At 47.7% G+C, this 22,548-nt stretch overlaps 1 protein-coding gene across 2 annotated transcripts in view; it reads right to left on the bottom strand.

The window, feature by feature from the left end:
* Window positions 1–21,509, bottom strand: part of PDZK1 (PDZ domain containing 1) — a 37,568-nt gene extending 16,059 nt beyond the window's left edge. Inside the window, exons 1-5 of one of the 2 annotated variants that reach the window (XM_032419985.1) lie at window positions 21,430–21,509; window positions 5,340–5,551; window positions 4,401–4,650; window positions 2,561–2,697; window positions 1,531–1,726 (exon numbers count right to left, since the gene is read on the bottom strand). In XM_032419985.1, coding sequence (XP_032275876.1) covers window positions 1,531–1,726; window positions 2,561–2,697; window positions 4,401–4,650; window positions 5,340–5,549 — 793 coding nt within the window. In that variant the 5' untranslated portion in view covers window positions 5,550–5,551; window positions 21,430–21,509. Of the gene's footprint in view, window positions 1–1,530; window positions 1,727–2,560; window positions 2,698–4,400; window positions 4,651–5,339; window positions 5,552–21,429 lie in introns of those variants that run through there. The other variant, XM_032419993.1, reaches the window with a different exon arrangement.
* Between the last annotated feature and the right edge of the window lie 1,039 nt (window positions 21,510–22,548).

The raw sequence follows: 22,548 nt of genomic DNA, 5'->3' as shown, positions 1-22,548 counted from the left end.
TGCTACCTTAATATTTGACACATCTCTTCTCTGGCCCCACTTCTTCTACCCAAAGTGCATGTGGTATTAGTTCCTGCCTTAAATTCTACCTAACGACTACAACACCTCACCAACTGCTCTCCCTGCCCCTAATCCTTACCTTCTCCACTACAGATCTGCCTTCAGATTCATCTTGATGCAAGGTCTGACCAAGTCATTCCTGGGTACAACGGCACAAGTGAGGGCTTTAGAACTGAACAAGACCTGAATTTGATCCTAGTTAAGCCACAACTATTTGTCCTTATAATAATTACTGTATCTTCTCCCTGCCCTCAATTTCAGAAATTCTTCTTGCAGAATTATTAGGAGTAATTGAGATATATAAAGCCCCAAGATGCTGTAGGCTTAATTTTTTCCTCTCACACTGTTGAAAAAATTTTTCACTCCCCATCAACTACAGAGCCAAGTCCAAACTCTTCAACTTGGCATTGAAGGCCCTCATCATCTCTTTCCAACCTACCTTTCTAACGTCGTTTTCTGTGCCACGCATTAGATGCCAATCAAATGGCACCCATGTTTCCCTGCTTTGTTCACACAATCCTATCCTCATGGAATGGCCTTCGTTGTCCCCATACCGTCTACTTGTCCAAATTTTATTCACACTACAAAGCCTGAGCTCAGCTGCTATCTCTACCATGAGGCCTTCCAGTACTTTTTTAGTAAAAAAAAAAACTGCTCCAATCTTGAATTCCAATACTACTCTACCCCACATTAAGGTGCCCCTCACCATCCACCTTCAGTTATGGACATATGTGTGTATTTCCTCTACTAAATAGTGGGCTCCTTGACTGAAGAATTCCTGTTTGATTCACTTGATATTCTATAAGGCCCTGAGGATGTTTTTATATAATATGAATCAAATTAATATTTGATGAATTAACATAAATATACATAATGAAAAGAAAATAGCAATGTCTAGAACAACAGTTTGCCTGAGTCTGCATTCCTTTATATATTCAGCTTCCCTATAAGGACCTTAGTTCTTTCCTTGTTGAGTTATAAGGAATCAGAAAGATTCCGGATTCTATTTGTTTCCCAGATCCCGACCCACACCCCTGACTCAGATCCAGTGGTGTATTGGAGTTGGCTCACAACAGCTTGTGAGAACCATTTCTGTTCAAGACTTCTCAACTTTGCATTCTGTGACAGCACATTCGTGGCTTGAAATCAGGTATATTTGGAGTATTTACACCACAAAAAAATAAACAAAAAAAATCAACAAATGCTACAAATTAGGGCATTTTTTTTTTCCAGAGAGCAAATTTACAGCATACTACTGCCCAGATCCAAAATTCTGCCTTATCATTCTGCTAAGGAAACCTTGAGATGCCCATGATGGCCCCCATGGAAAATGACCCAGCCATGCTCTCTAGTCTCTCACTGTCCCCTCATGCAGCTGGTAGGGACTCGGGGGCCTAACAGAACTCTGGAGTCAGAGTGGGTGAAGAATTAGATGGTTACACCACCAGGTCTGTTCTTCCAATGCCTTACCTTTCTGTTCTGGGCCTGCCCTTAGATAGAAACCATAGCCATTGCTTCCCTTCTTCATCTCCACAACCCGGGGCTGGTGGGGTAGCAATTTCAAACTGGCTGTTTCTCTCTTGAATTTTATCTTCTGCTCAGCATGGAGCTTGTCAGTCTCCTTGTCCACCAGCAGGAACACGACTCGGCTTCCGGATTTCTTCACCTGCAACAGCACACACAGGTAAGACTGACAGCCATCTCCAAGAACAATGCTGGGAAGCAGGGAAGTTTCTTCCTAGAGGCACACAGTCTCTAGATTCGATAGAAAAGATGGAATGTAAGGCCCAAGTTTAAACTATGATACTCCCACCTACCATCAATAAGAGTTAACACTATCTCCACGTCCACAGTTGTGTATGCCCTCACCCACACAGATGCTAACTGAACCCACGTGAGAGCTAGAATTCAGAAAACCCAGAAGCGTACTTAAGTGAGGTACTTAAGTCTAGAAAAGGAGTTTGGAAAATCAAGTTAAGGTCTATTTTGAAAAATTATTCTACCAAGAAAAGATAAAGTTGGTCAGTTTTCAAGGTTCCATATGACCTCAAAGGAAAACCTCAGAGTGTTATCCATGTGTCATGGAACTGTGCTGGGATGTAAGATTTGGGGTAACGGGTCTTCCAACACTCCCCATGTGTAGCTTTGTATCCCTCACCACATTGGTTATCTGCCAGCTTGTATTAAAACATTTTAGTAAAACCGACTTTGTTATAAATTCAGAGGGGGCTCCCAATCAGGTACAAATAAGATCCAAAAACTAAAGTTAATGATTCTTTAGAATGCTTTTCTCCGAAAACCTGAAACTAGCAAAGGCCTTATTCCAAAACCCTATGTTAACACTGCTGACACCACTAGTGAGTCTGTTCCCTCTTAATACAAAGGGTTCGTTAACTTCTCATCATTATATTCCTCCCATCATAAACTACTATTCGTGTCTTCCTGTCACTTCCAATAAGAACAGAGTGAAAGGTAAGAAAAGTAGCCCTCTGGGCTATACCTTGGCAACCACTTCCTCATGGCTGGCATCTTCGACATTCTCTCCGTTCACTTCAATCAAGTGATCACCAGCCAGGACACCAGCTTTCATAGCCACACCTTGAGGCGTTATATCTGTCATGTACACTCCCTTTTTACCTGCAAGGGTGTGGACAAGCATTACAACTCCATTACACAGAAAGTCCAACTATAAAGGGTTTTCTCCCAATAACGTAAAATTACAACTTCCAGTTTTAAAGCTAACTCAAATAGACTTGGGCTTCTGATCCCAGAATTAAAGTTATAGCTCCTAGCACAAAGCTTGACACAGACATTATTCGGTTGGTTTCTATTGATCTGAATAGAATTTCTGAGCCCAACTGAATGCAAGGAAGGAATCTCAGAGGGCAGTGGCCTCTTGAACCAGAAAGCACCAAGCCATGCCCATGCTGCATCATTGTATCTTACTCCTGTTCTTCGCCTTTGTGGAATTAGAAGGCATCTGTTCCATTCTGTCTTCTTTAATTAGTACCATCACCAACCATCACATACCAATGAAGTCACTAAATCTCGCTCATGCAGGCTTAAGAGGACAGAGGCACAGAAGGGCAGGGATGTATACACATGTACAGTCAGTCTAGATTAGTAGATGATGCGATTTAGGTGCTTCTTATAGAAATGCTGTCAATTCTTTCAAGATATTAATATTTCAACCTAGGCAAAGGGTAGCTTCACAATGACAAAATAAATCATTTGTAAGGAATAACAGTATAAACTGCTGCCTTAAAATTTCTCCCATTACCTTGTTATATATTTGTCATCAAGAAAACATCTTCTTCATAAAGCTAATTTAAACCATTTATTATGTACATTAGCACAAGAGTCAAATGAATAAAATCTGAATTATGATAATTTTTTCACCATTTTGCTGATAATGGACTTCTAAGAAATGCCAAGCTTCCCTTGACCACCTGCGCCATTATGTTTAATAATGGACAAACTTGAGAAATACCTCTTACAGCTACTTTATGTCACTTACTATAGGTTAAATAAGCCTTGGAAACAATTTTATGTTTACTATTGGTCTGCTATTTATTACTTACCCAATTATGACCAGCCCTCCTCCAGTAGCAGGAAGAACATGGGAGGAGCAACATTCAAGGTAGAACCAAAAGGCTTATATAGCCTCTATGGCTCTAACCTAAATCCCAGAGACACCATCACAGAACCATGACCAACTGAGCAAAAGCCAGCCTGCATCTCTGAAATTCTAGAAACAGAGCTTCTAGTACTTGCTGATGGACGCACCTTAGAGCCATGGAGGCTAGGCCACAGCTGAAGGTCCTATTTCAATGTCACGGGGTTGGGGGGGGATGATTAGTAGAGTAGCATCTGCGGCAACTGTAACAGGGTCTGGCCCATCAACAGGTGCTCAAGAATTTGTTGAATAAATGATCACCTGGGCACTCAGAAGTGTAAAGATATCATCCTTCTTCAAAAGTAGCTCTTATAAAGAATCTCTTTTTTCTTGCCTTTTATTCCCCCTTCTCCCTTCCACCCTCACCCTAAGGCAGCTAGGAAAGAATAACAAAGAAGCATCAGCCCTCTAACCCTCTGGCCTCCAAGGCTCAGCCTAACAAACACTGGGGGACAAGAGTGACCAGTGGCCCTCCCCACCCTGTGCTGGGTCCAGTGTTTTGATCCTTCATTGCACAACTGTCAAAGCAAGGGAAGGGCCAGGGAGGGAAGGAGGGATGGAGGGAGAAGCTGCAATTGGATAGCCATAGCATCTGAAAAGTTTGTCAAAGAAGTCAGTAACCAATAACAATATCTTTCTTCTGGAAATTCCACCCTCGACTCACCTTGGACAGTTTTCAGAGAGAAGCCATAACTGTTCCCCTCCTTCACCAGGTAGCAGAGCCGTGGCTGAGTCCGAGTCTGTGCTCCTTCGTTCACCACAGCAGGCAGTTTCTTATCATTCACACTCGGCTCTTTCTGACTTTGACCCAACTCTTTCAAGTCTACCTGCTTTTTCATTGCTTTCTCATAGGAATCTCCATCCAAGACTAGTAAAGTCACTGAATTCCCACTCTTTCTGACCAGATCTACAACCTAGGAGGAAAAAAAAGATAACTAACCAAGAACCTTATCAGCCACCATAGGGGATGCTCACCATCTGGCTCATTCACTGGATCTAGAGATTCTTGAATGCTGACCCCTGAAGCCCAAAAAGTCAGCAGGTGGTGCTCCAGCCATCTAGACCCCATCCCTCCTAAGATCCAGGTACAGAATGGAGGGGGCGGGGCTCTAGCAGTGTTGGAACCCAGAGTGTGGCCGAATCCTAGCTGGGCTAATGGAAATAGCATGGCGTAGTGAAAGGAGCATCCACCAGGAGGTAGGCAGAATTGGGGTAAGGTCAGGCCCTCCCATGTGTTCACTGCATGAACACATCAGCAAGCGAAGTTCTCTGAGCCTTTGAGCCCTCTTCTGTGAAATGGTGATATGTGACCTCATGGGTTGTGATGAGGGTTCAACAAAATAATGAATATGAAATTGCCTAGCATAGTTCCTGGCATATAGCAAACCTGATGCCTATTGGCTCTGACACTATTCAATCTAGGAATAATTTTACAGTTCCCAGTTAATTGGAGGGGACTTGATTAGTGGGCAGAAGGTATAGCCATAAAGGGGTCTGCCTTGCCAGTGGCAGCTGGGAAATCTCCGCTGACCCCAAAAACTTATCAGCAGAGATGTGGAGGCCAAAGAGATCCTAGAAGAAGAACCCCAGATGTCCCATTCACCTGCATATGCTCTTCCTTGTCCACAAAGACACCATTGATCCTAAGAACTCGGTCTCCATCCTGGAGGCCCGCCTTCTCCGCTGGGCTACCCTTCTCAACTACCCGGACCAGGTGGCCAGCAGTGTCCTTCTCGATTCGCAGGAAGAAGCCATAGCTTTGCCCTTCTTGTTTGGACAGCTCACATTCTCGTGGATGGAAGGTGGAAGCCATTTCTGTGATGAAAAACAAATGGATAAACCCATGGGAAAGAAAATCTGCTTGGAGAGAGAACCCTTGTCCTCCCTCTCCCATGATCCTGTTCTTCTAACCATGCCAAATCTAGACTGTAGCAACACTGGGGGTGTAGGAGGCCACCTTCCAGGACTTGCTAATAATTTCCAAGTCTATTTCCCAAGGATGATCTTTTTACTTGAGTTTCAGACCCATGTATTTGGCTGGGTCCTGGACACAGATTTTTCAGTTTCAATAGCTCCAAAACTAAATTCCTCTTTGTCCCCTGATCTAAAGAAAGTAGGTTTAAATACCTGACCTAAAAATTTTAAGAAAATCTAAGCCCACCTTCATTCAAATATTTGAAGAGCCTCCTTAGTCCTCAAGGACTAGGCCTTGAGGATAAATCTGTGACCTATCCTTTGCCTCTCATATCGGGGAGAATGTATTTTTACAACAACACATAGTGAGTGATATGCTAGGCAAGAACAGAGTGATAAGGCAGAATATAACAAAGGGCGTTGGGAGTAGGGAATGGGACGGACAGAGTTAAGAATGGCTTCCTGGGAAAATGACTTTCCTATATGACCTGAAGGACTAGTGGGAGTCAGGTGAGGTAGGACCGGATCAGGAAGATGTCAAACAAGTGGAAACTGAGACACCAGCCCTCAGAGCTGGCCTGATCTATTGGAGAGGAGATAGAAAAGTGGTTGACCAGGACCCTGAAGTTCTCGTCAGAGCAGAGTAGGGATGCCCCCCAGAGAAAGGACTCCTGGGGCCGGGTCCCACTTCTCCCGCCTGAAGCAGCTTCTGCTTCCATCCATCCTGCCCTTCCTTTTGCCCCACTGCCAGGAGCGAGGTCCTGGGCCACAGAAGAAAGGACAAGTGCGAAAAGCACCGGCTGGGGCTTGGGCACCCAGTTCCTACGGGGAAGGCTCCTGCCAGTGTCATCCATCCCTCTTGGCTGAAGCATTTTCTTTCACAGGAGAATCAGAATGGAAGCCAGAATGGCTGGTGCAAGGCAGAGGCCTGAGTTCCCTACCAGTAAATCAGAGACTAAACCTTCTGTCCCTTCCCTCCTGGCGGGACAGGAACAGAGGAGCGCCGAGGGCGTGGAGGGTGCGGTGGAGGAGAGACAGCGAAGTCCTCCAGGCCCCCTAGCAGCCACAACGTAGCGATTCCAGATAGCCATCTCTGGCCTTCACGCCCACAGAGACACCCAGTACAAACAGGGCAGAAAGGCTCCCACTGCCCGACAGCTTGGCCACTCAGCAGTCGGCAGCCACGCCCCCAGCGGCACGAATGACTAAGCAGTCGAGGAAACAAACAAATAGACACCGTTTCAAGTGATCTCTCGCCAAGGGCCCAGGGCCTGAGCCCTCCCCACTGCGTCCCCAGAGAAGAGAAAAGTGGAGCCACAATCGTGTGGTCAGCGGCCACCCCTGGGGGAAATTAGCAGCTCTCGGAGCATGACCTGCTGCCAGAAAGACACCACTTTGGGAGGAGACGGGGAAGAAGGGTACTGGGGGGAACTGGGCACCACCAGAGGGGGGCTTCCTCACATTCAGGCACCTGGGCTGCCTGAACCTTTATTTTCCTTTCTGCTGAGCATCTGGCCTGCATGTATCAGTTCCATTTTCCAGCTCAAACCCACATCTATATCCAAACTCACCTCTAGATCCCTCTCAACTTTCAATTTCGTAGGACTAAAAACTGGAAAAAACCAAAGCCCTCTGAAATTTGGAGGTAATTATAGAGAAACTTCAACCAAAGCCCACAAAATCCGCAACATGTCCTAATAATCAAAATAAAGGCCATTCAATGCTGTGTTTTCGTCAAAAGATGAGACGGTCTGTGGTCAACATATGCATGCTCATTTCTAAGGCACCCACCCCCAAAATTCAGCCATCTCACACCCTGGGTGTCAGCCACGGGATCATAATCGCTTTCTCTGAAGGTCTGCAAAGATAGAAAGTGAAACCTCCTTGCCAGCCAGACCAGTCCCATGTTTAGGGAAGGGGTAAGAGGCATCACCTTCCTAGGTCTCAAGAGACACACAAGGAAAGACAAAGCTCTATTTCTTGGCAAAATCCCAAGTTGTTTTTTTATTTGGTGAAAGTTCTCAACCAACCAGACGGCAATCACTCAGATCTGCACTTGTGTCTTTGAAGCCTCAGGCACTGGCTGAGAAATGGCTCTGAGCCCCCTCCGGCCTCCTGCCCCCACGTCAGCCCCTCCCCACAAAGCAGCCACTGACGCTGGTGCCCATGCCACACTGATGAAATACTGAACACCTTCAACCATAGCAACAGAGAAAAGCAGATCGATGCCCCAAAAGCCGGGACTTCCATGGGACCCTTGGAGCCCTAAAACCGTTTCCTTTGCCATTTTGCCAAGTGACAATTCAACTAGGAGCCAAAGGGCTGGGCTCTGGTCTAGCTCCAGACCTGGGTTCATCTGGTGTTACTCTGGCCCCTAAGTCAGGGTTGGGATCCATGACTTTAGCAAGATTATCACTGCTCCGTGATGAGGATGCCTGGGACTCTGGAACACAGGGCCTAAGAGGAAGGATCTTTGTATTTAAGGACGCTCATTCCGGTTTCTTCACCCCCATCCCCATCTTCTGCTTCCTGAGAAAATCCAGATCAGACCCCTATGGTGGGCAGGTATTTAACTAGAGAAGGCATATGGATTTCTATAACACGGTACCAGCAGTCATCCAGTGCTGGAGTCCGTTAAATCTTCAGCAGGCTTTATTCCCCAGTTCAGATAGCCAAAGTAAAATACTGGAAATGAAAGAAAGCTATAACCCCTGCTGAGTTCTGGCAAGAAAGTCAACTCTTGGCAACAAAGTTGCTTGCCTGTGGGAAAGAGAACAAAGTGCTGGCTGGCGGTCAGGGCGGAGAGCCAGAGATTTTTTTTTAATCAATCTTAATTATTAATCATACCTTCAGAGACTACCTTCTTCCAAAAGAATTAGATTATTGCTACCAGGAAAGAGAATAATATGCCCATGGTCAAGAAGGAACGTCTGGCACACTTTAGAAGTCGGGAAGGTGAGGCAATGACGACAGAGGAGAGTGGCTAGGACTTCTGCATGGGGCCAGAGAAGAAAGAATTGAAGCCACTGGGCTATTTTCCACAGGATAGAAATAGCTGGGGGCACCCAGAGACTCTTTTGAGCCCAAGGCAGGTCAAGGCTTCTCAGCTCCCAGGCAGCCATCGACACGGGCCCATCTCTGATCCCTAGTCAAACCCCTCACCAGCAGCCTGCACACAGAGCAGAAGTCTGAACCGGGAGCTATTCCAGAGAGGAGCATGACCTACATCAACAAGACCCAAAAAGCCAGGAAAGTTCAGCTGTTGGCTGAGGCTAAGAAGTCATCTCATTTTCCCCTCCATTTGTGCGTTTGGGGCTGGAAGCTGCAGGACTTTCCTCAGCAGGGCTAGCCAAGGAAGCAGTGAGACTCCATTCAGCTGATCCCGGTGCCTGTGGGACTTATAGGGAAGTGTGCCTGCCCTGTCACCTTGCACATCAAAAAGTTCTCTGTTCTGCCAAAAAAAACCAATCTGATTGTTAAAACTGGGCAGAGGACCTCAATAAACATTTCCCAAAGGGATACATGAAAAGCTGCTCAACATCACTAATCATCAGGGAAATGCAAATCAAAACCACAAGGTGTATCATATTACACCTGTCAGAATGGCCAGTAGCAAATATAAATATATATATATATTACTCAGCCATAAAAAAGAATGAGATCTTGCCATTAGCAATAACATGAATGGGCCCAGAGGGTATAATGCTAAGTGAAATAAATCAGAGAAAGACAAATACTGTATGATTTCAGTTGTATGTGAAATCTAAAAAAGGAACGAATAAAGCAGACACAGACCCATAAATACAGAGAACAAACCGATAGTTGCCAGAATGAAGGGGGTGGGGGATGGGCAAAAGGGGTGAAAGAGAGTGGGAGAGACAGGCTTGCAGTCATGGGGATGAAAGGTACAGCGCAGAGAATACAGTCGATGGTACTGTACGGTGACAGACGGTGGCTACACTTGAGCATAGCACAACACAGTTGTCCACTCGCTAAGTTGTACACCTGAACTAATGTAACACTGTGTCAACAGGGGCGCCTGGGTGGCTCAGTCGTTAAGTGTCTGCCTTCGGCTCAGGTCATGATCCCAGGGTCCTGGGATCGAGTCCCGCGTCAGACTCCCTGCTTGGCGGGAAGCGTGCTTCTCCCTCTCCCACCCCCCCTGCTTGTGTTCCCTCTCTCGCTGTGTCTCTCTCTGTCAAATAAATAAATAAAATCTTTAAAACAAAAAAACACTGCGTCAATAACTATACTTCAAGAAAAAATAAAAATAAAAAAATAGACCATTCTCTGTTCTAAGATAATAGTTATATGTGGAAATTTCTTTTTAAAAAAAAGATTTTATTTATTTATTTGAGAGAGAGAGAGTGCGAGAGAGAGAGCATGAGTGGTATGAGGGGCAGAGGGAGAAGCAGACCTCCCGCTGAGCAGGGAGCCAGATGCGGGGCGGGGCTCGATCCCGAGATTGCAGGGCCCTGGGATCCCGTGACCTGAGCCGAAGTCAGATGCTCAACCGACTGAGCAACCCAGGCACCCCACATATGTGGAAATTTCTAATTAAAAACTATCATAAAGGGGTGCCGGGGTGGCTCAGTCGGTTGAGCATCTGATTCTTGATCCCAGCTCAGGTCTTGATCTCAGGGTCGTGAGTTCAAGCCCTGTGCTGGGCTCCACACTGGGCATGGAGCCTACTTAAAAAAAACAAAACAAAACAAAAAAACTATCATAGGCACGAATGCTCATAAGCCTACCCAGTATAGGAAACAGGGGTGGGAGTGAAGGGATCTTAAAGCCATTCAGCTCATCAAAAATCCATGATCTAAAAATATTTGAAAGTCTGAAGGTCAGTGGGAGCCCGATAAAAACACAAAGCATTTCTCAATACAAAAGTCACTGAAACATCCCCTATTCCAAAACAGAGTTTGTCTAACACCTGTGAGCTTCCAGGTATTATTTGGTAAAAGAATCCTGAAGTTACTAAAGATCAGATAAAACACAGTCAGGAGAGATCAAATTCTGAGGAAAAAGAAAGGACAGCTCCTAGAAAAGTAAATAAAGCAAGAATTGTAGGATTTTCATTCATCTCCTCAATCCTGGGAGTTGTCCACTTATGCCCAAAGGCGCCATCTGGTTTCATCTGAGTGAACAGATATACTTAACTGAAACAGCAGAAATCGACAGACCTTCAGGTGACGCCAGCAATAATAAATCACGCTGCCATTTGAAAACTCACTACGTGTCAGGCCTGATAGAGAACCTCACTGAACCCTCACCATCACCTTACAGATTTGATTTTTTGGCCCCCACCGGCCCCCAGAATTACCTATAGAGATTTGTAAAAATAGGGGCGCCTGGGTGGCTCAGTCGTTAGGCGTCTGCCTTCGGCTCAGGTCACGATCCCGGGGTCCTGGGATCGAGCCCCGCATCGGGCTCCCTGCTCAGCGGGAAGCCTGCTTCTCCCTCTCTCACTCCCCCTGTTTGTGTTCCCTCTCTCGCTGTGTCTCTCTCTAATAAAAAATAAAAACAGATGCTTACGCCTCACCTCAGATCTACTGACTCAATCTCCCAGCTTGAAACCTGAACATGCACATTTTGAAAACCATCCCCACTAGCTTAAGAAACTAGTGCTTAAAACCACCCCTTGCTGCTTCTAACTCCTGTTTCCTCTCCTCAGTCTTGGGATAACACCTTCATGGGTCAGAGAGAATGTCAAGGTTGGGTGAACTATTAACAGCCCCCTTAAGCTCACCTTTACTCAACATGAGAAACCAAGGGGGCAGCTAGGTTAGGGGAGGCCCTTGCCACACTCTGCGGTCTTTGGGATCCAGCTCTGACTATAGCCAATGCCCTGGCCAACAGTATAGGAGTGTGGGGCCACCTTTAGTCTGGGCCTTGTGCCTCCCTCTGCAAGTCCCAGGTCCGAGCCAGACAAACAGAATCAAGCAGATGAAAACAACCTTGAACAGTTCCCATGTGCTCTTTGTTCTATGAATTAAGCGTGTGGGGCCACTCCCCGGCCCCTAAATCTAACCATCTTAAAAGCAGAGGCCATGCCTCCTCCCCCATCACCCTGTAGGTGGAGTCTCAAGTTCCATTCTTGTCTGAGGCCCTACCAGTCATCTTGTGATGCTACCAGTCATCCCGTGAGCCCCTGAGGAAGAGTGGTGCTTGCCCACTCTACCTCACAGTTTCTTGCTCCCTACCAACCTCTTCCCCTCCTTAGTTTCTTCAGTTAGCATATTGGAGTGGGTGAAGTCTATTTAGGATCATGAACAAAGGTCCTTCAACTTTCTCCTGAACATCAAAAAGACCTAGGACCCCAAACCTGATTTCATTAGTCCATGCCACCAATGTTTGCCTCACACTTAAATGCAAAACACTCTTAAGTGGTCGATGGGATAAAGTTAAAAACCAGCTCTATTCTCAAAGGCATAGTTGAATAGGGGTGAAGGAAAAGTTTTAATACAAAAATAGCTCCCACTACGAACAGAGTATAAATGCCATAAGACCTACAACAGGGGACAAGCTCAGGAAAGCTCCATGGATTAGGTAGCACTTGATGTAGACCTTGACAACAGACAGGTAGGATTTCAGCAGGTATGGAAGTAGGAAGAGAACATTCTAAACAGAGAATAACGTAAACATCAGGTGTGGAAGTGGGAATGTTCCCGGGTATGGTCAAAGAAGAGTTAAGAACTCAACGTGACTGAGGGACAGCCAACATGTCCTTCTGTCATGGTGACACATTAGGCTGTAAAGGCCAGCCCAAGGAGCTCGACGCTTACAAGCAGAGGGATGACAGGATCGGAGCTGGGCTCCAAGAATCGCAGGTGGGATGAACCGGAGCAAAGATGCCCCGTGGGAAGGCCAGGTGAGAGGCTGCCGTCATAACCCTCCTCACAAGCAGTAAGGCCCTGCCCTAGGATGGAGGCTGCGAGAACAGGGCCGACGGGCCGGTGGCGAGCAACTACCGCGAGGACAGATGCTATCGACTCTTCGATCCCGTCCCCTCCGATTTCTCCATGCGGAGGTGGCCACAGACGGGGCAGTTTCCATAACACAGATGTCCAAAACACTTACTTACACTCGCTGTGACCAGTGAGCAGGAGGTACGGCCGCTGTCAGGGGCCCCTGTCCCCGTCCCCAGCCTCCGCTGGCCTCGCCCCCAGGCGGCTTGCTGCGGGCCCTGCGCTGTGGGGAGGGGCCTCCGCCGCACTGAGCGGCCCATGCGCGGTACGGTCTCCTGAAGCCACCGCTCAGTCTGAACTCGGCTGTGCTTTAGGCTCCTCTCCGTTCTGAGCAACGAGTATACTCTCCTTCTGCAGTCGTCTTCCCATTCTCTCTGCTGCTCCATAAAGGCCATGGTTACTTGGATTTATGACCTTAGCTCAGTTTTTCCTGCCGCCCAACTCTGATAGCTCTCCTCCTTTAAGCCCTAGACTCCCCTTCTGTGTGGACTGAAGGGTCCCTCCCAAAATTCCTGTGTTGAAGTCTTAACCCTCAAGGTGACTATATTTGGAGATTGGGCTTTACAAAGAGATAATGAAGGTTAAATAAGGTCACAGGGAGGGGAAGCAATCCAGGAATCCTTGTAAGATGATGAAGAGACACCAGGAGTGCGTGCACCCAGAGAAAGGCCATGTGAGCACACAGCAAGAAGGTGGCCATCCGCAAGCCAAGGAGAGAGGCCTCAAAAGAAACCAACCCTGCCGGCATCTTAATCTTGGACTTCCAGCCTCTAGAACTGGGAAGAAATAAATTGCTGCTGCTTAGGCCCACACACATTCCACCGCCCAGTCTGTGGTATTCTGATTATAGCAGCAGGGAGACGAATGCACCTTCCACTTGGACTGGCTGTTGCCAAGGGAAGGCGTCAGAGAAAACCAAGCTCATGCCTTGGTGACTAACAGAAAAGTGATACCATTAAAAGATGATGTCATCGTGACAAACGTGACGGCAAAGTTTGAGATGGGCTTAAATCAGAGGACTTGCAGAACATCCTGCAGGTAGATGGGAGCGTGGGCCTGGAGCTCAGGGACAAGGGACTGGGGGAGGCACCCGAGTAGGAACATGGAGGGACGAGGGCCCAGGATAAGGCCTGGGGTAATCCTATATCCAGGCAATCAGAAGAGGAAGCAGAGAAGGAATAATCAGAAGGCCAAGATTTTACAGCGTAGTCAAAACGAAAAGAAGCATTTCAAGATTGTAATTAACAATGCAAAATGACGTTAAGAGGTAAAGCGAATGAAAACCGAACATGTCACTAAGCTTAGAACATGGGAGTCAAGGACGGAGAAGGGCCTGAGAAGATAGTGAACGGGAACAGAGGCAATGAATATAGACACATCTCGAAACAGATGACAGAGAGAACTGGGATAGCAGCTTGAGGGGAAAGCAGGGCTGATGGTTTTATTCTGACTGTGAAGAAAATGAGCAGCATGTTGGCGTATCAAGGGAGGATACGGGGAGCACAGGAAATGGATTTCACCTCGATGGGATGGAATATTTCCACTAGGGCAGAAGTTAAATAAAAAATGAGAAAAAGAGGAAAAGGAGGTCACTTACCTCAGCTCCGATCTCTCCTGCAGAGTAAGACAAATCGGGAACTCTGAGGCTATGCACCAAAATGTCCGGTGGGCTCAAACTGACAAATCGCTGGGGCTGCTCAGGAGAGGCCTGTGGAGTTCCTGCTGTGTGGCACCAAGACAGCTGCTGGGAGGGGACAGGAACCCGGAATGCCGGATCTGCCGATTTCTCAAGAGACTCTGGAAACCCAGATTTATGCAAGATGTCCCCACTGTAAAAAGCTGACAGCTATTTCAAATATTTAAGAAACTCTGTGTAAACTCAACAGAATTGAGCTCCTGGGCTGGCAGTTTATAACCACTGGCCAAAAAGGACTTCCAATAGCCACAGCATTGTTTCACTACAATGAGTCAACAAACTGAATACAATTTTCTAAGAAACAACTTAGGTTAATTTTTCTTTTCCCATTAGATAGATAGGCCAATCTCATTAACTGATAGCAGACCAGTCAGGATGGCTTCTTGTGGCTTTTTCTCACCACAGTGTCCATCAAGATTAGAAGGAGAAAGTGGTAACTTTTATCCTAAGTCGGGGTTTGACATGTTCAAAAAACAGAAGGCTCGGAGATGAGGATTGCTATACTTACAATGAGCGCAGAGCTGGAATGTTAGACCAACGTGAGTTGGCGGGTAAGAGGAGCCCGAGGGTAGGGCTGGAGAGATGAAGAGTGTCGGGCGCTGGCTGAGCAGGATGAATGGGGAGAAGGAGGAAGGGGCGGAAGGAGTCGTTTCAAAAATTAAGGGGTCGACACGGGAAAAGTCATCTTAAAAGATCTGTAGAACAGAGTAATTTCTAGTCAAGAAAAGTCTGAAAGAAATGTCTAGGTATGTAGCTAATGTGAAGCGGAATTGGTATCTTTATTTCCTTCTTCCCACATCATTCAAGTCTGGGTAAAGGATATCAGTAAGAACAAGAGTTTTAGGGATAACCCAGTTTTTAACCCCAGCGTCACCACTTTCTAGCTGTGAGAACATGGGTGACGTCGTTAATTTTGAGCTGAAGACAGAGATACCTCTGGAATAGGAAATGCATATGGACACCGTGAAGGGGACCTAAGTTAGACCATGTAAAGCATCTAAGCACAGTATCTGGGGCACAGAAGGCGAGCCACGCACATCGTCTTCCCTGTCCAGTGGGAGCCCCGATGCCACGCGAACCCCTTTTCTGTGAGAACACTCTGGCAGCGTTCCGGGCTTTCTCTCTGAAGCAGACAAGAAGGGATGGGCCGGGGATAAGCGGGCACCTTGATCATCAGGCCCGTGATTCTGCATCAGCTGCTGCATGGCAGCCCAAAGCTGGGGGTTCGTCGTCAGAAAGACAGTCCTGAAGATTTTGTTCCTCATGAAATAAAACTCACGTAACGAACTCCGATTTCTTGGACCCCAGAAGTAGCATGTAAGTCTGAAAGCCAAGGAATTACAAAAATAGAACCAAATACCATATATCAGGGAAGTGTAAGTTTCCAGGGAGCTTTTACAAAACTTGCAGACTAAGTGGGCCAGGGGCTGCCACCGCCGGAAGCAGACGAGCTCTAACAGGTGTGCGCGCGAGGTAAGCAGGGCCGGCACCAAGCAACAGACAAGGGTGGAGATGAATGAGGGAAGCATGACCTTCTATACGGAAAGCTGCTCCAGGTACGGACCATGGTAGCCAGGGAGGAACAAGTGAACAGGCTCACCTACCAGGCAGCATCCATCACTGAATTTCCAAAAGATTAAAGAAAGGGTATAGGAGAAACTGCGTTCTGTTTGGAGGCAGAGAAACAGAAGGGTGCTATCACCCGTGACAGATAGCCAGGTGCAATGACTTCATCAGGAAAGAAGGGGCCCCGGGGACTGTCTTCTGTCTAGGATGCAGCAGGATTATTCTTCAAACACGGTCCCCTACAACCGCTAGTCACGATGGACCCGGCACTATCTTACCTAATACTCGGGAACCAAAGTAAGTAAGTACCAGACCACAAAGAAAACATTTAGTCGCTCCTCAAAAGGCACTTATGTAACCAACACCCGAGCCATGAAAAACTACACAGCAATAACTTAGCAAGACAGCAGGTGAATAATGTTTAACCCTGGTAATTGTGACTGTGGACGGCTATTTGTGTAACTAGGATGTACCATAAAGAAATTATTTCTGTTTCATCAAGGCTTGAGGGGAAGAGAGGGTGGGAGCCCAGGGTAACATTCAACCTGAATGGCATTCACTTTGCACCGAACTCCTTGCTGGTCTATAAAACCCCTGGAACTTCAGCAAGGAGAAGGAAACATTCCCAGGAAGCCTGGCCAGGCGTATCGGCACGTCGCGCCCTCACGGAGAATGTTCCTTCACCACTGGCGTGCGTCTGTGTAATGAGTGAGACAGACAGAACACCAGACTTCTGTCAGAAAAACACCGTTGGTGGAGACGGTGCGATATTAAGTCAGCATGTGGACAGGCCAAGCATCGCCGACAGCCATCGGCCCTGACCAGGCCTCCGCCTGCCCTGGCACGTCCGCCTTCCTTCAAGGCCGGCCTCAGAGCCTCAGACACGCAGTTCTTCCAACAGCATCAGAGGAACTCTATCATGTCCCAGCTGGTATTGCCAGATGTCTCCAGCAAGGAGGAGGTAAAGGCAATTCAATTTCATCTTTCTTCAGAAACATTTCACCTAGAGCAGATCCTATGTCTCTGCTGCAGATAATACACTTAAGGCCACCTGGATTCCTCATTGGAAAAGCAAGACCTGTGGAAATTCAAACACTCAAGTGTATTCATTTTAAAGAATTAGTGTCAAAAACAGAAGGATAAGCGGGACCCTAAGATATGTATTTGCTAACTTTACTTTCCCATTGTCACAGTTACCATTTGGTCTTAACCAGCAAGAGATTTCACATGTGGGAAATTAATGAAGTGCATTCCACCGAGCATTATGTGGAAAAGAGTGACCCCAGGCCCAGTGAGTAATTCTTATTTCTCATTTATGATGATAAGGAATGAATCTGCTTATCTTAAAGTTCATTTGGCCCGCTGGTGCTCAATACTACCCCCAGCCCCCAGGCACCATGAATGATACTTTGTCCTATAGGGCAGGACTCTCAGCTGGAGGTCAAGGTCTTTCACACTTGACTTGCTTACCTGAGAGTTCTGCAAGCTGGGAGAAGGATGGAGTCAATATTGTGTGGGAACAAAGACGCCCTCAGAGAGGATACCTTTGCTGCTGGTAAAGCTGATAAAACCTGAAAATAGCCAAACCATTCTGAGGGTTGGATGGAACAGGGGCTATCCCTTCAAACTGGCATCTTGTTCTACAAGATCTTTTGACCTTGCATTTCTATCCCCTCATTGTTTTTGTGTGTTCCAGAGTCCTCCTGCCCCCAGGCTCTCCCACTCACTGCCTTAGATCTTGCCCTCATCATGTCAGGTTCTAAAAGAATCATTCAAGGGGCACTTGGGTAGCTCAGTCAGTTAAGCATGTGATTCTTGATTTCGGCTCAAGTCATGATCTCAGGGTTGTGGGACTGAACCCCGTGTCAGGCTCCACACTGAGCATGGAGCCTGCTTAAGATTCTCTCTCTCCTTCTGCCCCTCCCCTGCTCGCTTGCTCTCTCTCTAAAAAAAATAATAATAAAAATAAATAAAAACAAAAGAATCATTCAAGAAGCAGAATCCAGACTCCTTGCTCAGGCTGTGAGGCTCAGCATAATCCAGCCCTACCTCATTCCTCTAGGCTCCTCAGCAGATACCCAACTGGCCTACGCGTGGTCACCCACACCCAGCCTGCCCTTTGCTCATGCCACCTTCTCTGCCTGGAGTACCTTCCCCTCTCTGATTACTTATTCATAGTAGCTCCTAAGTAACCATTCTTCCAAGTGAATGAATTTAAAACCTACCCATTTTCAAAGCTCAGTTCAAATTTTAAGTTAAACACAAATCCTTTCCTGACCACCACAGTTTGAAGGCATCACTCCATTGTCTGAATTTCAAGTGTCATTTATATAATCTACAAGTTATATTTAGTTCCTACATGGGGCAGACAGATCCCAAGGCCCTACCCAGATTAGACACTGTCCTGCCCTCGCAGAGCCCAGTAGAGCATCGGGGAAAGTTGTAAACATAATTACCCAACAATGGCATAGGTGCTGGAATATTTAAAAGAAAATGTCTTGCTATTGTTAAACATATTTATTGAGCTTCTACTAAGTGCCAAGCACCAGCCTAGGTACCTTTCAGGAGTTCACATTTAATCTTAATGGTCCATTCCACAAGTGGAAAAAAAAAAAAAAAGATTCTGAAAAGTTAAGTTGGTTTCCCATGGCTATTTGGATAAGCCACAGAGCCTGGATTCAAACCCACTTGAGTCTAGGCTCTTTTCACCATCTCCCCAGCCTCCCAACCGTGAGGTGTATGCTGTGTGAGGGGCACAAGTAGTTAGACTGGAAGGAGGAAGGCAGCCCAGGAAAAAGGAAGAGCACAGGTGTGTTCAGGAATGGTGAATGGTTCTGAAAGCCCGGAGAAGAGGTATATGTGGAAAGGGAGAAGCTGTTCAGGTGAGACTGGGAAGTACCTTAGGCTCAGTCCTACAGATCACAGGAGAGCTCCGGTGTTTATGTCACGTGAGGCTTAGAGCCTCAGAAGCTGGAGGCCACCTCAGACCAAGAGCAAACCCTGCAGAGCTGCCATCCAGTTGCCTAGCGGCTATCCTTCCTATTTATCAAAACTCCTTGCCACTGCCTGGGCCCCTTCCTTCCCCGGGGTCATGCCCATTGCAAAGCTGTCTGAAGATCATCAAACAAGGACGCCTGGGTGGCTCAGATGGTTAAGTGTCTGCCTTCGGTTCACGTCATGAACTCCAGGTCCTGGGATGAGTCCCAGGTCGGGCTCCCTGCTCAGGGGGTGTCTGCTTCTCCCTCTCCCTCTCCCTCTACCCCTGCCCCTGCCTCTCCCTCTGCCCCTGCCCCTGCCTCTGCCCCTGCTTGTGCTCTCTCTGTCTCTCTCAAATGAATAAAATCTTTAAAAAAAAAAAAAAAGATCATCATAACAGTAGCACCGACAGTGTGCGAGGCCCTCCGTGCATTCTCCCACCTAGTCCTCCGGACACTACAATGAGGTGCTATTGTGCCCGTCTGATGGAGGAGGACACAGAGTCTCAGAGAAGAAGAATGTGTCTGCTTGCAGTGCAGCTTCCCAGTGTCAATGTCCATGCTCTTCATCACTTAGCAATGAGATTAAGAAATCGTGAGGCAGTCCCTCACAAAATGCCAAGGACAGGAGTTGCTGAGATCCTGAAGAAACATGTCTAGTTGAACTTGCTACTCTCATCAAACGCCTATGCAACAAATATGAAAATCATTTAACCAAGATGTGACCAGAGATGTGCATCCCTACATGATCCAACCCAGGACCTCAGATGATCTGAGAATATGAGTTCTTAAGCACCTGCTCCTTAAGAATAGTTTATCAAAACACCCTGATTCTATTCTTGCAGCTCACTCCCTGCCACACTAACTTCCACTTAGCTAAATATCTAAGCGTCTACTCTATGCCAAGTGCCGTCCTAAGAGGTGGGATTATAGCAGGTAACACGAAAGACATGATCCCTGCTCTCCTGAAGCCTGACGTCTGGCAAGGATGACAAGTACAAAGTACACGAGAGGACTTCTGGTGACAAAGGCTATGAACAAGGAGACACGGTGGTGGGATGGAGGGGGAGGCTGGCTTGGAAAGCCCTTCCTGGGAGGGTAACATTTGGATTCATACCCAAATGATGAGAAGGAGCCAGCCTTCCAAGCTGCAGGATAGTAAGTTCCTCATACTTAGAGCTCCACCTTAGACTTGGTGGGCTGAAGAGGACGTTAGCCGTGATCTAGTCCCAACTCCTGATTTATAGGTGAGTCTAGAGAGGCTCATTGAGATGAAAACACCAGGACAAGGTGCCCCAACTGACTGCAAGCCTGTTTCTTCCCACAGAGCCTTTGGACACACACACTGGAAATGTACGTACCTTACATTTGTGCTTTTAATCCCCTCAAACACGTCCTATTTATAATTTTATTTTCAGTACAGCCCTGGGGAAAGAGAGGCCCTCGCTGATAGATGGTGGAATTGGAGCTCCAGTTGGCTGACTTGTCTAATGGTGGGTCATTAACAAGCAAACCACAGCGTGCCGCGGGCTCTGTGCACCCCAGTCCCGTGTCCTTTCCCCTGGAGGAGCAGATGTCTAGCTAGCGGTCTATGAACACAAGACATCATTACCAGCAACTTCATAGTTTATGGTGCAGAGAACATACAAAAGAGTCCAAGATAAGAACAATTTACTTAGTCATAACACACAAACTCAAAGTCCCTGAGTTATTTGCTGCAGGAAAAACATGTGACTACAGGTGACTAGACACCCAGCTCCTGTGACTTCTGCATATGGGACTGAGAGCAAGCCCCTCGGTGCAACACTGCAGGGACAGCTGAGGAGGAAGGAAGCAGCCCAGCCCAGAGGTCTCCTTGGCTGGAGAGCCCGTATATGAAGTCACATTTAAGTCCCTTAGACTCTTCTGCTTAGGAAGTGGCCAGTGGTTCCCAAACCTGGCTGCACACCAGAATCCTCTGGAATGTTAAAGAAACAAAGATTTTCAGACCCACACAAGACCCAAAGAATTATACACTCCAAAGGGTAGAGCCTGGGGCAGTTGCTTTAAAACTCAGCCAGCCTAGAAACTCACTGGTTTTTCCTCATGTCTTAGTGCTATAACGTGATGAAAAGAGGAGATGCCTGTTTTTATTATCCAGTGGGAACGTTAAGTTAGGTTTTATCTTTGAAGGGCTGCTTCCAGAAGAAAATCTCTAATACACAAAGCCCTTGCCTAGTGGGGAGCTCCGAGGAGTATCCCCCTGGTGACCTGTGAGGTCTGTTGTCACGCCCCCTTTTGGCTGCACACCAAACCCCCAGGCAAACCTGGGAAAGTTTTTTCCGAGGTTTACCAATTCCTTTGTGAAGCAGACCCTAAGCTGCAAGAGTCAGGCATCCCAAGCAGAGAGAACCTCAGAGTATGGACAATACACCCCCACCACCACCACAAAAGGGCCCTGGCTCCTTCCCCATAAGCCTCCCTTCTGCCCTGGACAGGCAGCCACTGCTTGGAAAAGGAGAAGGGAAAAGAAAGAAGGTGTTTCAGGCCGGGGCGGCTGGTGCCCTCAGTCAGGGGGACCCAGTGAGCTCTTACCTGGATCTGGGAAGAAGAAAAGCTGGTCCGTTCACCAGGGAATTCTCTCTCTGCTGGTGAGCTCTAGTCTTGGAACTCACTGGACTTTGAACAAAGATTGATTTAAAAGCTGATGTATTTAACAGGGACCTGTGGTCTGAGTTCAAGTGACCTCTGCCCTGCTTCCTGCCGGCCGGTGGGCCCTGAGCAGCCCAGTGCTGGCGCCCGCCTAACCCCCCCGGAGGGACGCTGCCGCTGGCCCGCCCCTCCCAGAGAAGAGGGGGGAGAGAAGGGAAGGGGCAGTGGAGGGAGGGGACGGGAGGGGAGGGGGAGGAGGCACCTCTGCCTTCCTCACTTCTCTCCCTTGGCAAATGCCTTGGTCACACCAACCAACACTCCATGTGTGAGGAGCCTCCACTGTGCCCCATCCCAGGGTCGGGGCTGCGGGTCACCACCTGAGCATCCTCGTGCACTGAGGCCTCCCTGGGGAGCAGGAATGTCCGCGACCCCCTACCTAGTAGAAGGCCTGCGGGCCAACAAGCCACAGTAGAATGGAGCAGAGCCCCTCAGGCACCCTCCTTCCTCCCCTGGGAGTTTTTACCTACCTGCAAAAGCCCTGCTCTTATTTCCCAGACTCCCCTCCTCTTCTTACATGCTCTCTCCTCGCCCCCTTTTCTCACCTGAGGGTGCTCTGTCTCTATTCTCCAACATATCGACACTTGTTTTCCCCTTCCAGCCACTCAGAACCTCTCAGGCAAGCCCAGCAGGGGAAGGTGGCAGGCATTTCCACAAGCTCCCCAGCATGGCTGCCTGGGCAGTGGGGAGGGGCCCCAGCCGCCCCAGAGCACTAGCTCATCCCTATCAGCAGCACCCACACAGGTAGACCCAGAGCTAGGCTTCTGACTGACTGGATCCTCAGCCCACACTGGAAATCAAGAATTGGCTCTAGGCAGTAAGGCAAAGCAAACCCCAAGCTGAGGACGGGTGACCTCACTCTCCTCCACCCATGCTGGAATGGCTACTGATCTTGGCTGGGCTTTGGCTTTTCCCAAGAAAGGCATGGCCCAAGCCAGAGGGGAAGTGGTCAGAAATGACAAACATCTGAGCAGCTAACTCAAATCAGGTCATGTCCACCAGGAT

Source organism: Phoca vitulina, unplaced genomic scaffold, assembly GCF_004348235.1.
Source record: "Phoca vitulina isolate PV1807 unplaced genomic scaffold, GSC_HSeal_1.0 scaffold2, whole genome shotgun sequence".
Classification (NCBI taxonomy): Eukaryota; Metazoa; Chordata; class Mammalia; order Carnivora; family Phocidae; genus Phoca; species Phoca vitulina.
This window is presented reverse-complemented; position numbering and strand designations above follow the sequence as displayed.